Here is a 16,523-nt window from a genome sequence, read left to right as displayed (position 1 = left end):
TATCAACGGCTACAAAAAAGACAGTTAGATTAGATAGATAGATAGATAGATAGATAGATAGATAGATAGATAGATAGATAGATAGATAGATAGATAGATAGATAGATAGATAGATAGATAGATAGATAGATAGATAGATAGATAGATAGATAGATAGATAGATAGATAGATAGATAGATAGATAGATAGATAGATAGATAGATAGATAGATAGATAGATAGATAGATAGATAGATAGATAGATAGATAGATAGATAGATAGATAGATAGATAGATAGATAGATAGATAGATAGATAGATAGATAGATAGATAGATAGAACTGTGAAATTCCCGGACTTCAGTTCAGTTTGATCCACTGCAATCAATGGAGATACATTTTGCAAAATGCAAAAGATTTACTGTACAGAGTAAGTCATATCTACATTATAGTTACATAGTTGAGGAACAAAATAAGGCAGTTGATATTGATCCATGCATTATAAGAGAACAAACTTACATTTATCTGATATATTTCAATGCATCTTCAGGCTTGTAAAAACACATTCCTTCACAAGCACATACCAAGATTCTCTTTGAGTTGCATTGTTAGCACAGCTCTGCTTTACATCTCAAACCCTCTTTTCATGTGCATCACTCATGTGCAATGATATGTTCATAATGTAACAAATACAAATTTGATGTGAGATTTGTAGGGCTTCTTTAGGGGTCAGCGGTATGACGGTATAGTCATTGTTTTCGTTAATTAAAACAAACTATTAGAAACATTTAAAACAAAGATAAAATAAAATCTAAATAATTAAATAAATAAATAAAAAATGTTAACAAATATTAGAGGTTCAAATTTAAATACTAAAATTATGACCTGTAAATAAATAAAAGGAACTGAAATAATAAATTAACATAATAATGATACCAAACAATAACGAGAAAAAAAATTACATTAAACTTAAATTAAAATAAAAAAATAAATTTTTATAAATCTATAATAGTATATAAATAATAAAATAGTATATAGCAAGTACAAAAAAACAGTTTGACCAGCATGACCAGCTTGTAACTGGTTTATCATTGATGTTAGATGAGCAAGAAACCAGTCACCAGTTAAATCTGGATTTTACATCAGAGAAACCAATCAGATGATCAACATTTTCTAATTCAGTGGATTATCCAAAAATAAGCATTATGGTAATTTAATATATAAACAATTTTAGTTGAATTTCATGATATATACTGAATCTTACTCATAATATGTTATATTTTGTTCATACTGCCAACCCCTAGTTTTCATAACATGAAGCACATTTAATCAAGTCTTTTGTTCCTTTAAAGCTCACCATCACCGCCAGATAATACATTGCCATATTCGAATATAAAAATAGACCTATAACAGATACAAGAGCCTCTTGTATGGCTTGACCATAGTAGCATGCAAAAAAACTACATCAGAAGAATAAACTACCTGAGGTTGTATAATATAAGCAAGAGCCACGATCTTCTTCCTTTGCAATATGCAAAGAGAATCAGAAATTGTTCAGCTTGACTATTTACAGTGAGTTACATACAGGTAGGTTCACTTAAAGAGTGTGAACTGTGCTATGCTAAGGGAGGGTGTGTGTGTGTGTGTGTGTGTGTGTGTTGTCAATGCAGATGCATGCTGTTGTTCCCTGGAGCAGAAGAGAGCTTAGCAGAGATGGTATAGATCACCAGCAGAGAGCTATCTAATGGAAACTACATCTGTGCTGATGCCTCATCACACCTGAGGGACTGGATTCCCTCTCGTCTCCTGTCTTTCTCCCTCTTCTACTCTTACCATGTCAGGATTTAAGGGTTTGCAGAACACTAGCATCTGTTTCTGTCTGCTACACACACAAATATTGCATGACAGCTCAGCTATTGCAATTCTTCAACCAATATTCTTTGTTTTGTTTAAGCAGTTTGATTTATCAATTGGGGGGAAAAGGGAGTTTGCATTGAAAGTTTGTGATTTGAGGCAACATGAGCAAGTTTGTTTGTAATGCAGCAAAGTGCATTTGACTTTAATTAGACTTAAACCAGTGGGAGTGCAGAATGGCTCAAAAATGTACTTTATGGTAGCTTATGAGTTTGTTTACATGCACAATAAAATAGCGATTATTATAAGAAAAAAAAAAAAAGTTTTAGGAGTTTGTGCAAATCATTAAACCGCCAACACAAGAAAGTCTTGTTAACATGGGACTATGAAATGATCAGATGATAAGCTGACAGATTGCTGTTTATGCTGTTTAAATGCAAAGCAGTGAAAATAATGGGGAAAACTGATGTTAATGAGTGCATTTACATGCATTATCTAATATCTTGAATTACTTAACTTGTTCTTTCAACTGTGAAGGTTGCAAACTATTTTAGCAAAACTGATTGCTTCACTTTAGATTTAAGCACACATTTTTGTTTTACTTTATTCAGTTGTATATGTCTTGTTTAGGTTTTGATGCCAATAAGAGTGAAAATCATTTAAAATTCTCACCAAAACTTCATGCAAATCTCAAATCAAATGTGCTTTTTAAGCACACCAGTGTAGGAGTGTGCATGTAAACACTACAATATGGGTTTCTGCTTATGCAATACCTAAATGTACTTTCTGTAATATATGCACTGTACCTCCTGATCACATTGCAAAAAAGTTATGCTTTCCATATTTGTTCATGTATTAAGCATAACTTTTCAAGACTTCATTTTACATTTGCATCTCAAGTAAATCTAACTTGATTTATAGTCATATTGATTTAGAACATCTTTCAAAGATATATATCTTTTATTTTATTTTTTTGCAATGCCTACAACATTTAATGTCACGCCTTTATGAATTGAAGACTTTTTGCTCTGACTAAAGGCTTTCATTTGTGGCTTTTAGGGGATTTTTAAGACCCGCAGAAACACTGAATATAGCATTGCATAATTCCCTAAACTTCTTCTAAATGGTTATTCAACAACTAAGACTTCTCTGTAGTTTGTTCAACACCAGGCATGATATTATGCATCCTACCAAGCAAGGGCAGGTGTAGCAAACACCATCTGAGAGGATATAGACAGTGTTAATAAGATGATAGAGGAGGGGTTGAGGGCACTAACATTCGGTCTGGCAGATGAACACGAGCTCCGCTGGAAGTCTAGTTCTGCGCTGATAGATGGCTCATATTCTCTATCTCTCTCAGGGCTTCTTCATTTTATTCTCCTTTACTCTGTCTCACTCCATCTCTTCAGCTCCTCCTCTCTCCTCTTTGGGGAACCACATAGTTTGGCTTTGAAGTTCTGCTGCTCAGCTCATTGGTGAATCTCATCATATTACTATGAGGGTGTAAAACCCTCAGCTGAATTTTTCAAACAGTGGCTTCTCTTTGCCATGAGATCCCTACCGACAGCAACAGAGATTTGAAGGGGTACAGTAAATGCAGTCGCTTATACTGTACAAACTTCCAACCTCACAACTCTCTAATCTGCATATTGTAAAGTCATCATTTGTAGCTATAGAAATAAGCCTTGTTCTATGTGTCTTTAATTAATGCTGCATACTAGCTCACATATAGTGTTCTAGGTCAAAAGTGATGTTGAAATGACTCATAAGACTGAATTTTTTTGTAATAGTAATAATTAATTAATTAGTAGTTTTGTTTTGTTTTCCAATAATGCTTAAAACATAATACATTTACCTAAGAAGCAACATTGCATGAGATATGAGATACTGATATATATGTGTTGTGTTGCTTCTTCGTATATTCTGTCACTGCACTGGCAGATTTTTTCCCAACTATAAAACTATAACTAAAAATTATATAATTTAAAACAACTGAAAAATCTGCCAGTTCAGTGAGTTTTGATATGTTGCGGAGTATTGCTAAGTAAATTTATGCTGTTTTAAGGATTTTTAGATGTTTTAACCATAAAGATGTGATAAATAAACAATTAAATAAAGAAAGTATACATTTTTGTAGTGTTGCCCGATGGAAGAGGAGAGTTTTTAATAATACTTTTTTGAATTTTGTTGAAGATGAGTGCCAGAGAATTATAGATTAAAACATTTTGTTAGTTGCATGAACCAAAAAGTTACATGATAATGCAGGTACTGAATTTTGCTGGATGTTAAGACACAAACTGTACATAATAAGGGACACTGTGCAATTATGAGACATTGTCCAATTGTCCAAATACTGAGTATGGACTTTCCATTGAGCAGTGAAGTACATACTTTTAGTGCACAGCATAAGTATGCAAACTGGGATGCACCCCAAGACTAACAATGAATATGTTTGAGACATGGAGATGGTGCATAGTTGTAAATCGAGTGTGCCTTTAAGTAAATACAATGCTACTTTTACTTATTTGAGATTAGACAAGCTCTACTCATCTCCTATGAATAGCCACTGGTAGTCAAGTCTAACTTCAGTTTGTTTAGGGTTAGCTCCTGTAGTACATTATTGTTGACAATTTCTAGAAAATATGATTCAGGTAATCAGGGTTTGTTGCGTTTAATTACTAGAATATGCAAAGTTACTTAAGGTGCATTCAAATCCTCCTGGGAATTCATATTTATGAGTTGGGAAGCCGTCATTACGACGTCACGTGCATTCAAATATCTTTGAAGCCTTTATATATAATGCTTTATAATAGTATTTTTAATTCATTGTAATGCACTGTATGATCTCATGACTAACTGTGGTTACAGTTATAATACATGATATCTATGTAAATATTTGCAAACCTGCAAATATTATAATGCATTTTATGAAAAGATATAATCTGAATACATTTTGAACACTTTATAATGCATTATACATAAATGCTTCAAGTTAAGCATTAATGATTTTTTTACTGCAAAATTATGACTAAAGAATGTGCATCAGGTATGTTGCTTTTAATGTTTTTATAATTGTATTGTAATTGAACTTTACTATGGTATTTTATGCATGCAACTAGGATAAAAATAAATAATTTCATTCATTTGAGCCATTAATGCAGATGCTGCATTCTTTGCATCTGACTTGTTTTCTTACTGACACGATCCCAGCATGGGACTTTTCTCATTTCCCACTCGTAATTGTGACGTTGCAGTGGTGCTCATGTCATGTTTGAGTGCACCGTTACTTCCTAGCACGCATTCTTAGCATACACCATAGCAAGTCACTTTCCAAAAACCCTAAAGGAAATCCTATACAGTTCATGCATGCCATGCTGTTCTGCACAAGCTCCAAAATGTATATCACAAACCCCAACCGCTCAATGTCCAGAGAGAGTTGGAGAGGTTTTACCACTAAAAACAATCGTTTTCGAGTTGCTTACAAAGGTTACCTCTACCTAGAGTCACTCGTTTCTGCTAATCGGTTGTTCATGATGCCCAAAGCACCGACGCCACCGGAAAAGCCGTTCTGACGTGAACTTCCGCACACCGTTCTTGGATATCCATTGGCTGACTCTGACAGCTGTTTCTGCATAATGGCCAGCGAGATTTTATTGGATCCTGTCAAGTCCCGCATGGAGATCATCTCACCCGAGAGCCTGCGTCCCTCTGTGTCGCTGTCGCAAGCTCTGTCCGAGTCTGGCGTTCGGCCGAAGCGTCCGCGTCTGAGGCGAGAGCCGGGCCTGATGGCATTGCGGCGTCCCAAGAAACCGTTGGCTTTGTTGCAGTGCTGGCAGCACAAGCAACTCATTTTCTCCAACATCCAATTGAGGACCTGCTTGATGACGATGGAGATGACATTGAAGAGCGAGTAGATGCAACATACTCCAGTCAAGATGAAGATGAAGTTGGCCAACCGGTAAAGTCCTTGGTAGCTGTACGCAGCATTCTGGCTGCTCACCAAATCTCCGAAACCAATGGTGCTGAAAGTGACGAAGCAAAAGTACAGCGAGTCCAGATAAGCCCAACCTTCGACTGGAGTGTACATGGCCGATGCGCAGCAGGAGATCACGATGGATGATAAACCCAGAATGAGCATCACGTGATACACCGAGGGTTTCCAACCGGGCAACGTACTCTCCGCAAAGTCCTGGCAGATCCCCGGCGGGAGGAGACCACTGGTCCGCAGACGGCGCAGACGCACGGCCTTCATCACCACGGCCAGCAGGGTAATGATGCGCTCCAGAAACAGGTTGAAGAACAGGATGGTGGCTGCGCAACCTAACAGACCGTAGAAGATCAAGAAAACCTTTCCAGCTACTGTCACAGGGGTGGTCATCCCGAATCCTGCAGAGAAGAAAACCAAAAGACTTTGTTAGAACATCCTAGTTTTTATTTGCAATATAAAATGTTTGTTTACATATATTTATTTGGTAGATTCATGATGCATCTATTAAAAACTGACGAATGAGAATAGTGTTTAAGTCTTTAAACTTTCAGTCAAGTAGTAAATAGTACCAGCTTTAAATTATTTAAATACAAGGGAAGAAACAACACAAGTGTTACTGCAACAACTTTATTTTTTACTGAAATAAAATATAAAAAAGCTTTTTATTCAGCTAGTTGCAAAGGCATTTTCATTTTCATTTAATTTGACTTACAGTAGTCAAATAATGAAAACAAAAAAAGTTATAATTACAGAAAACTATATGCAAATATATTTATATCTTTTAAATAACTAATGTAAATAATAAAGTTATTAAAACATTAACTAAAATTAAAAAATAATTATATTAATAATAATAATAGTAATTAATATTCTTTGTGCAAAATACATGTATATATTTATCATTTTAGTGTGAAATATGATGCATTGTACTATTCTATCATTTATTGTTATTTTTATTATTATTATTGATATAATTATTTTTCAATGTTTTAGTAACTTAATTATTTATATTAGTTCTTTAAAAATATTGCATACAGTTTTTTGTAATTATTACTTTTATTTTATTTAGTTTTCATTATTTTACTACTCAGAAATAACAGTTCAGGCAAAAGTACCATAATGCATTACTTTCCATAAATAGTAACTAAGTAATGCAAGTAGTTACTTTTTTATGAAGTAACACAATATTATAATGCATTACTTTTAAAAGTAACATCCCAACAGTGTTTAAGGATGTAAAGAAAAGTACAGAAAACATTTCACCAGCACTGTAACTAGACATGACTGTGACTGCTGGGTTGCAAAAAAAATAGCAGATATCCTCAAAATTTGATTATTCCAATGACAGCTGACCTTCAGCAATGCTGCAGCATTCACATCCCGCTGATTAAACTAGCTTGTCTTCTACTGTTAGCTGGAATGGATTTAAAGAGCTATATATTAAAGGGGAATTTTTTAACAATGCAAGTATGTTTATAGCACAGTAGTGCATTCTTCTATTAATGCAATTGGAATTTAGTTGTTCATCTTCCATTGACTTGCATTACTAGAATTACACACTAATATGCTATAAACATCTTAAAGATATATAGAGCAGCATTGAAGTTATCTACAAAACTGAAAAAATTGAAGAAATTATTAAAGTAAAAGACAAATAAATAGTTTGAAAAAATATTACTGCTGTGCCGGTTTGCAAACACTATAAACTATAAAAAAAAAATCCAGCATACAAATATGAATTAATACAATAAACCATGATCTAAACAGGCAGTGAGATAACTGTTAACCATTTTAATATTAACTTGGGGAAACTATTTTATTAATATTAAAATAATATTAATAGTAATTTCTTATCAAGCTGTAATTTTGTCAAATTATAAAAAAATGTGAAAATATCACTTAATTGTGTGTATTTATGATACATTAAATGCTCAGTCTTATATTAGTATCGAGACACTATTATATACAGTATATTAATCATTTTTATAAAATTTTTATTTATGTATCGATAATTAGAATTTTGATAGTTGTCATTTTTATATTTTCCATTTTTTATTTTAGATTGTAAATTTTGTTTTGTATGTTTTAGTAATTTTCTGTGTGTGTTTTTTTGTCTATAATTTTTATTCATTTGTTCCAGTTTTAGTTATTTTATCAACTAAATGAACATGTTTCATTGGAAATTGGCTGCACAAAAATAGGTTGCATTTTTTTTTTACAATTATTTTATTTTAAGTTACAAAAAAAATGTATTTGTATTTTTTTATGCTTTTATTTAACTATAATAACCCTGAATCAGCCTTAGCAAGAGTCTCCACTTTTATCCCAAAAAATCTAATCTTTTGAGTAGTGTTGGAAAAAATTAATGACTTCACACAAAATAACAGAAGTCTCCTTTAATGCATTTTTATACACTGTTAAACTAATAAAATAAAAGTCTGCAGAACTTCAAAATGTCAATGGAAATACCCATGTTGCATTCTGGACTGTTAGATAACACTTCAGTCTCAGGAGACACACAAAGAGCAATGCCAAAGACTGTGCAGAAACATATCCTGTGGACATTCACTGTAGAAACACAACTCTATATACACAACAAAAATGAATGATAACACTAAGCAGAAAAGCGCCCATGTGGCTGATGGCAATTCACAACAGGCTCTCCTGAAAACAGCCCATTCGCTCTGTTATATAAGATGGTGCAATCAAGCAGCGCTCTTTATAAGACAAAAAGAGAACAGGATCAAATCTAACCTCTCTAATTAATTAACACCGCTCGTTTTTCCTCTGGCGTGCTGCTGAGATGCTCTTGTTAAGAGGGCACTGAGGTTTTGTCAGCCAAGGGCCACCCAGCTCTCTCTCTCTCTCATTAAATTCTCAGTTACCTCAAGCGCTAAAGCATCGGTTCTGTGCTGTGATTCAGAGCCGACACTTCAGACTGGATCTCTAGAGACTTTAGGGACAGAGGGAGAGAGAGGCAAACACACCCAAAATAACCGGCAGGGCTTTAGACAGATCGCCTTTCAGGAGAATTACAACTCAGCATTCATAACTTCTGCATTCTGCTCGAGTGTGTGCAAATGATCAATGCCAACCATTGTTTTATGAGCTTATATTTCATAACCGGTATAAAACAATGTGGCAATCTGGAAACAATACACCCCAGTAAAAAATAAATTAATAAAAAACTCCAGACATGCCATCTGTTTTGAGGTCTACAATCTCTTTTCAGAAAATAAAGACTTCAGCAAAGCAACTAACAATTACAAAAACAAATAATGTCAACATTAATCAAAATTCACAACACATTTATTTCCATCAAGTAACCAGAGGATGTTTATAATATCTGCAGAAAGTCATTAGTCCAATCTCATTACAATACCACTCCAGTGCATCAATTAATGCCTTGTGAAGTGAAAAGTTGTGTGTGTAAGAAACAAATCCATCATTAAGACATTTTAACTTTAAACCCTCACTTCTGTCCAAAATATGAGTCCATAATTATATAATAAATAATAAGTGAAAAATCCAAAATCCAACCACATATTTGTTTTGGACTGTTTTCTTGTAAACGGTGCTTGATAGAGTTGGGGAACTCGAACTTGGACTCGGACTCGATTTTGAATGAACTCGGACTTGTCACGCACTCGGGTGAATTTGTACTGGGACTTAAAACGGACTTGAACATTTTGGACTCTGAAAATATTCAGAGTACAGTTGAGTCCGCGTCATGTGTAACAATAAAACCAGCATAAAATTGAGATGATAAATTAATGAATGTCTCCCCTTCTTTCATTTTACTGCACCACACCGGCAGGCAGCAGTAGCATATCATCTCATGCTTGCAGACGAAACACACGCATCACTCACTGGATAATATCAATGTGGATTAGTGATGGGAAGTTCGATTCTTTTCCGCGAACCGGTTCTTTCGGATGGTTCGATTCAATAAACCGGTTGAAAAAAAAACGGTTCACCGGTTCTTTTACGCTCGACGTAATGACGTCATTGCTGATGACGTAATGGCGCCAAGTCTATCAAACATTCAAATATATAAAGTCACTAATCATAACTTCAGTCAGTTAAAAACCTCATAATCATGAAAAGTTTACAATTAAGTTTTGCAACAACACACCCAAATACAGTAACTGCAATAATATGCATACGAGGATTTAAGTCTTGAAGATATAAACTAAATAAATTAGGTGTCATCAGCGCAGAAACCATGATCCACTTGCTATACATAATCCATTGCAATGTATTTGTTATTAAATGAATTTACGTTTCGTCAGATTGCCCTTGATTCAAGCCCTCGGTTTACCCGCGCTCATAACATTAGCACAGAATCAGTTCAGAATCAAATACCAAAAGAATCAGTTCGGTTCAGACGCTCTGTGTGTCAGTCGGCTTTACGCTTAATCCCGCATGCGCAGTATCATCAGCTCCTCGGTTCTCGAATCGGATGCGTCCGAAAGAAACGGTTTTCGGTTCAGTTTACTGATGATCTAAAAACCGATGCAACCGAGTACCAAAGACAGCAGCAGCAACCAACAGATGCTGCACAGCTCAGCATTGCAGGATTTGCAAGACCAGAATTGACCAAACAAGCAGTGCAACTTTATGATGCAAGTTCTCCGAGACAACAAGAAATTCATAATGCCATCATTAAGGATCTCCTCATTGGCTGCAATTTACCTCTGTTAAATGTCGGGGAGAGGCATTAAATAATTGAAATGTCAGCTTTAACTGGAGGACAATATAGTGTGATACAATAATAAAACAGGTTCCTTTGTATTTGCACTTGTAATACAATAAAACCTTTGAAACCTTTTTTGATAGGAAACTAGTTCTGTTGACATAAAATAAAAATGTTCAATGGCTATGACTAGATGCAGGGGCGTAGGAGCCATTATACGTGCTATTTCCCAATGTCAGATTTTGTTTTGCATTGCCTGCCTATCTCTGCCGATTTCAGAGTCTCCAAATTAATCCATTCTGAAACTTTTAAATGCATATTTAATTTTTTTTCGTAAAAACGAAATTATAGGCTTAAGTGCAGGTTCCGAAAGTTGGTCGTTTTGTCGCTATGGTTACACACACACACACACACACACACGCACCATTGGCGGTGCGCTCAAAGTCTGTCAGTTGTGCAGTTACCCAAAATCTCCTGAATGAAGTTAAAACCCATCATGTCACTGGATGAAATAAAATCGACTTGCAAAGATACAGGAGGCCTCCTTATAAACGAGTGTGTGGAGGATATTGTCATTTCGCCGTAAGGTTTTGATGGTGTCATTTATTTACAAGGAGGGAAACACTCCAGTACAAAAAGTGGCGCTAATGCACATAAAACGGTTTATTTTATGTATGCTTCGGCAGCCAGTGTTTATTTCTTGTATGTAAATGTAACCAACCGTAACATAGTAGGAAAGAAAAACGTGGAAGTAAAAATACTGAAGTAAATACTGATCAGTGATAACATATTTTTGGTGGTTTTGTGTGCATTTTGGCGGTTTTTGAACGGTTTTTGGGCTGGAATACATCAGCTGGATCTGCCAAACAGATTTGGACGGTTGATTTTAACGTTACAACGTTAAACAGCAATATTATTCACAGACGCACTTTGTATTTGAGGTAGGAGTAGGCTAATTCAGCCGATGAAATGGCAGATTGCTGGTTTTCAGTTTGATCATTATTTTTATTGTATTTTTAAAAACTCAAATTTAGCCCTTCTTAGAAGCAATTTTTTTAATTTTATGTTGTGTAAAACAGGCAAATGATAGCTAATTAGCTAATGTGAATTCAATGTGCCATTGATACGTGTCCATAAACTATGTAAAAGTAACATTAGTCAAAATGTTCACACAGAAATGAGTATCCTACAATACTTTAAGAGGAAGAGGACAGAGGAGAACGAGCTTGTAAGTTGTATGGATAGCTACATACAGTATATTCTAAAATTCACATAGTAAAAGTACTTTAGATGAGTAAAATTAGGCCAACAGCATGTCATCAGAGTTTGCATTGAAACCAGTTCTGTGTCCTCAAACATACTTACTTTCCTAGACAGGAGATGAAGAGACCACAGAACAGGGAGAGTTAGGTCCAAGTGAGAAACACGTAATGGGAATATGACAGAATGCTAATTTTTGTAGAATAAAAGAATACATGGGAACTTTGTCCAATTAATTTAACTAGTTGTTGTTATGATTACCGTATTTTCTGGACTATAAGTCACACTTTTTTTTCATAGTTTGGCTGGCCCTGCTACTTATAGTCAGGTGCGACTTATTTACCAAAATTAATTTGACATGAACCAAGAGAAATGAATCATGAGAACCATTACTGTCTCCAGCCGCGAGAGGGCGCTCTAGGCAGCTCAGAGCTCCTGTAGTCTACACTGAAAACACAGAGTGCCCTCTCGCGGCTGGAGAAGGTAATGTTTTCTTTTGGTTCTAAATAAATGCGACTTATTGTCCAGTGGGACCTTATATGTTTTTTTCCTCATCATGACGTATTTTTGGACTGATGTGACTTATATTTAGGTGCGACTTATAGTCCAAAGAATACGGTATATATATTTAAATGTAAAAATAGTTTATCGCTGAAGCTTTATAATGAAAAGCTACATAGGGCCCATTGAAATCCTTTTTTTTTTATTCCAATTTTGTCAGATTCTGTGCTATTCTACATTTAACAGCTGATTCCATTTTTAATATTTCCACCTTTACGGCATTGCGTTTACTGTAGTGGTCCACCGATATTGGCTTTTTGATGGCCGATGCCGAAATCATAGAGAGCAGAGTGGCTGATATAAAGCCAGTATATATATATATACATATATATACATATATATATATATATAAACATATATATAAAAATACATATATATATATATATACATATATATATATATATATATATATATATACATATATATATATATATATATATATATATATATATATATACTTTATATTTATTTTCATCAATATTTAATAAATTAGAAAACAAATGTTCATTAGAAATGAGCATTTAAGTGCTTGAGTCCAACTCGGCCCCTTTTGGACTCGGACTCGGACTCGGACTTGATGTTTGAGGACTTGGTCTTGACTCGTACTCAACAAAGGTGGACTCGGACCCAACTCTAGTGCTTGATCTGGGCAAAATTCTCTCCTGTTTCTGGCAAGTTGACTTTTTCATTAAAGAAAGCAGTTAAAAACATCTTAATGGTAGATTTATTTCTTACAAACACGCAGCTTTTCTCTACACAAGTCATTAATTGATAGACTGGAGTGATGTGAATTACTTGTGGATTATTGTGATGTTTTTATCATCTGTTTGGACTCTCATTCTGACGGCACCCATTCACTGCAGAGCATTCATTGGTGAGCAAGTGGTGCATTGCTACATTTCTCCAAATCTGATGGAGAAACTAATTCTTCTACATCTTTAATGGCCTGATGGTGAGTAAATATTCAACAAAATTTTATTTTTGGGTGAACTATTCCTTTCACAGCACTACATATATAATTAGCTTTGAAATATATATCACAGCATGTATCAGATGAGAAGAAATTTGACTTATATCTCGGAAAATATGGTAGGCATAATGTTGCCTGGCCTACAATCATGTTACAGTTTCTGTGCTTGTATGTCATGCAGTAAGAGTAGTGTGTTCTTAAGAAATTAATAGCATATGAGCGCTTCACTGCGGCAGATGGTTTCAGCTTGTTTCCAAACACAGTGCAGCACACAGCAATCTTTGCCTCACAATATGCCAGCACAGTCTAGCTATTTAGCACCTCCAGGAAAAAAACAAAAAAAACAAAACATATACACACCCTGCAAGCACACACCAACATCATTGTTTGCATTGACATGAAGCAAGTGTCCTAATTTCACCAATCTGGCACTTTTCCTGCCCTGGACAAAAGCCATTTCAGTTGTCCTGCTGTCTTCAGGGATCTCAAACCGGACACATAAAATACAGAGAGGATGAGGAGGGATGGTGTGTTTTTCCTGTGACGAACAGGAAATCATTAGTCACCGACTGGAGTGCAGGGGGTCTGCGGAGAACGGGTTCAGAGTGTGATGATGGGAAGGAGGAGTGGAGTAAGAAGTATCTGATGCTTTCCCTACACCATCTGCCCCTCACTCGCCCTGCTACACATCATGTGCCTAATTACTTACGGTTACACAAACACGTGACGCACACCAGCTTGTTTTGGTGATGAACAGAAACATATGCATTTCAGGTTGCATAAAGAACAATAGTAGCAAACTTTTAACCCCAACATAAAGGTTTCCTCAATTAGATATGAGCTAGATTTATGCTAAAACTAGTGCACAATAATTGTCCATATACATAACCAGTACTCAAAAATGTTATAGTCACTTTTATAGTCAAATTTAATATAAACTTTAATATTTGACTTTTCAAAATGCAAAATATACATTTAATTGCACTTTATCTGTTTGCATCTGTAGATTTCAACACATACAACAGGTTTGTTCATATATCATTTGCCTGATTTTTTTTTTTATTCCTAATATATTATTCTTAAAAACATGGTGATTTTTTTAACTGGTTGCTGACAGTATTTTCTGATTGAGTTATAAAAAGAAAAAAAAGAAAAAAAAAACATTTGACTCTAATATGGCTAAAAAATAAATAAATAAAGCTATAATTTGTAACCAATGTTCAGTTTTGTCTTCTGGAAATGTATGCATATTAGTTCATATTTAATTTAATTGCATTTTTAAAACAACATTTTTTTATTTTTTTATTAATAATGTAATCAATGAAATGGGGAAGTATGGTGATTTATATTACCGGTAGTTAATTTTTTCTTTATTCACCCGAGGTGTCTTGTCTTAATTTATATAATTAAACACTCATTTAGAAAGAGTTATACAGCTGTGCAACAAGAGTTATTTTGCCAGGAGCTCAAACATATTCTCAAAACCATTTTAAAATGCTGATTTATGCTAATTCCAATTAATTTTTTTTCTGTGGTAGCAGATTGGAAAATACCCAACAAGTGAGCAAGGAAGCATATTTATTATTTATTGATTTTGCACAATAGAGTTTATGAGAAATTGATATGGTGACTTGCCATATGTAAGCCATCAGATTAAAACCCACAGCTGTGATTTCAACCGGTCTTTTCACACATAATGGCTATAAATTGACTACAATAACAATAAAATAATGAGTCACAACCGAGCATGACAGAATCCCGAGCACAGCAATGCGAGAACTGGCAATATAAACAAACAACATGGAGTTATTTTTGCATTGATTTACTCAGAGCAGGAAAAAGAAGATAAAGAAAGCAAAGGTCTAGATGAGGGAGTGTTTAGGGAGACGTGGGCTGGGTTTGGCTCAATGCTTCACCCTCTATCTCTATTTCACTGGTTGTTGCTTTTGTTAGTCAGAGACATCAGAGAGATTTCAAACTAGGCATCTGTATCTGTAACTTGCTGTTATCTGGCTGTGATCTGGGGCTCCTTGTCACAGTTATAAATCATGAAAGACTGACAAGCTCTGGACTTGTAGTGTGCACTTACACTGACTGGGGCAAAATCTTTCACATACCATATACAGTATTTTTGCAATCAAATAAGTATTCATCTCTCACAGAAACAATAAATATCTATTTTAGGTGACTCTGACATCATATTGGTCCAAAATCATTCCAGCATTTTCTAAAGTATTCAACTAAATATTTCTCTCTAAAATAGTTAGAGGCCAAACGCCTACAGAGACCGGTATTTTTATTGTTAACTAAACCTAATACAATTGATATAAAGTCAACAAATGAACAAATGAACAATATTAAATTAATACCTTTTTTTATGTTTAAGATTATTAAATTATATTTTTTATATTAAAATATAAATTGAAAACTAAAAATACCAACAAAAAAACTAAACTAAAAATAAAGCTAAAAATAAATATATATTTAAAAAAATGACAAAAGCATAAAAAATTACTTCAACCTTAATCTAAAATTTAAATATACAAATATATTAAATAATTTTATACGTAAATATAAAAATAAAAGCTAATTCAAAATACTATAAAAGTATATAAATGTGATTAATTAAGCCTGAAATAGACTTTCTTTTTGAATAATTTGTAACAAGTGAAGTAGAACTAAAATATGTATATTAATGAAAATAAATCAAAATGGAAATATTAAAAACAAAAGCTAACAAAAATTACGAAAGCATAAAACAAAAATTAATTCAAAATAAACTAAAATAAAAATAATCAGAAAGTATGTTCATTTTAACTGAATATGCAAAAATAAAAGCTCATTTAAAATTAGAACTATAATTGGATATAAATAAACCTAAAATAAGTCTGACAAACTAACTTTATTAGTGTATATATATATATATATATATATATACTGTATATATATAATTTTTTTTTTTTAATAAACAGGTGAGTAGAAATATTACCCAGTAAGAGAATTAAGTTCCCACAGACTGCCTTGTCCTTGAGATCTCGGTAAGAATCATAAATATAGCTTTTATACATTTTCAGGATTTCCTTTCTGGAATCTGTGTTTAAATGGTTCTTTGTGTTCGAAGCCCATACTGTGTTCAAACATGGGCTTTCACACAGCGTTTGGATGGTAAAGCTCACCTGCACCCGGACGAGAGCATACGGTGAAGCTGGTTTTGAAC

At 34.0% G+C, this 16,523-nt stretch overlaps 1 protein-coding gene across 1 annotated transcript in view; it reads right to left on the bottom strand.

Annotated features, from left to right (window-relative positions):
- Positions 1–5,324: 5,324 nt before the first annotated feature.
- Positions 5,325–16,523, bottom strand: part of LOC132110396 (potassium channel subfamily K member 12-like) — a 28,393-nt gene continuing 17,194 nt past the window's right edge. Inside the window, exon 4 of the mRNA XM_059516963.1 lies at positions 5,325–6,217. Coding sequence (XP_059372946.1) covers positions 5,325–6,217 — 893 coding nt within the window. The remainder of the gene's footprint in view (positions 6,218–16,523) is intronic.

Source organism: Carassius carassius, chromosome 30 (assembly GCF_963082965.1).
Source record: "Carassius carassius chromosome 30, fCarCar2.1, whole genome shotgun sequence".
Lineage (NCBI taxonomy): Eukaryota > Metazoa > Chordata > Actinopteri > Cypriniformes > Cyprinidae > Carassius > Carassius carassius.
Note: the sequence above shows the minus strand (reverse complement) of the source record. Positions and strands in the feature narration are given on the sequence as shown.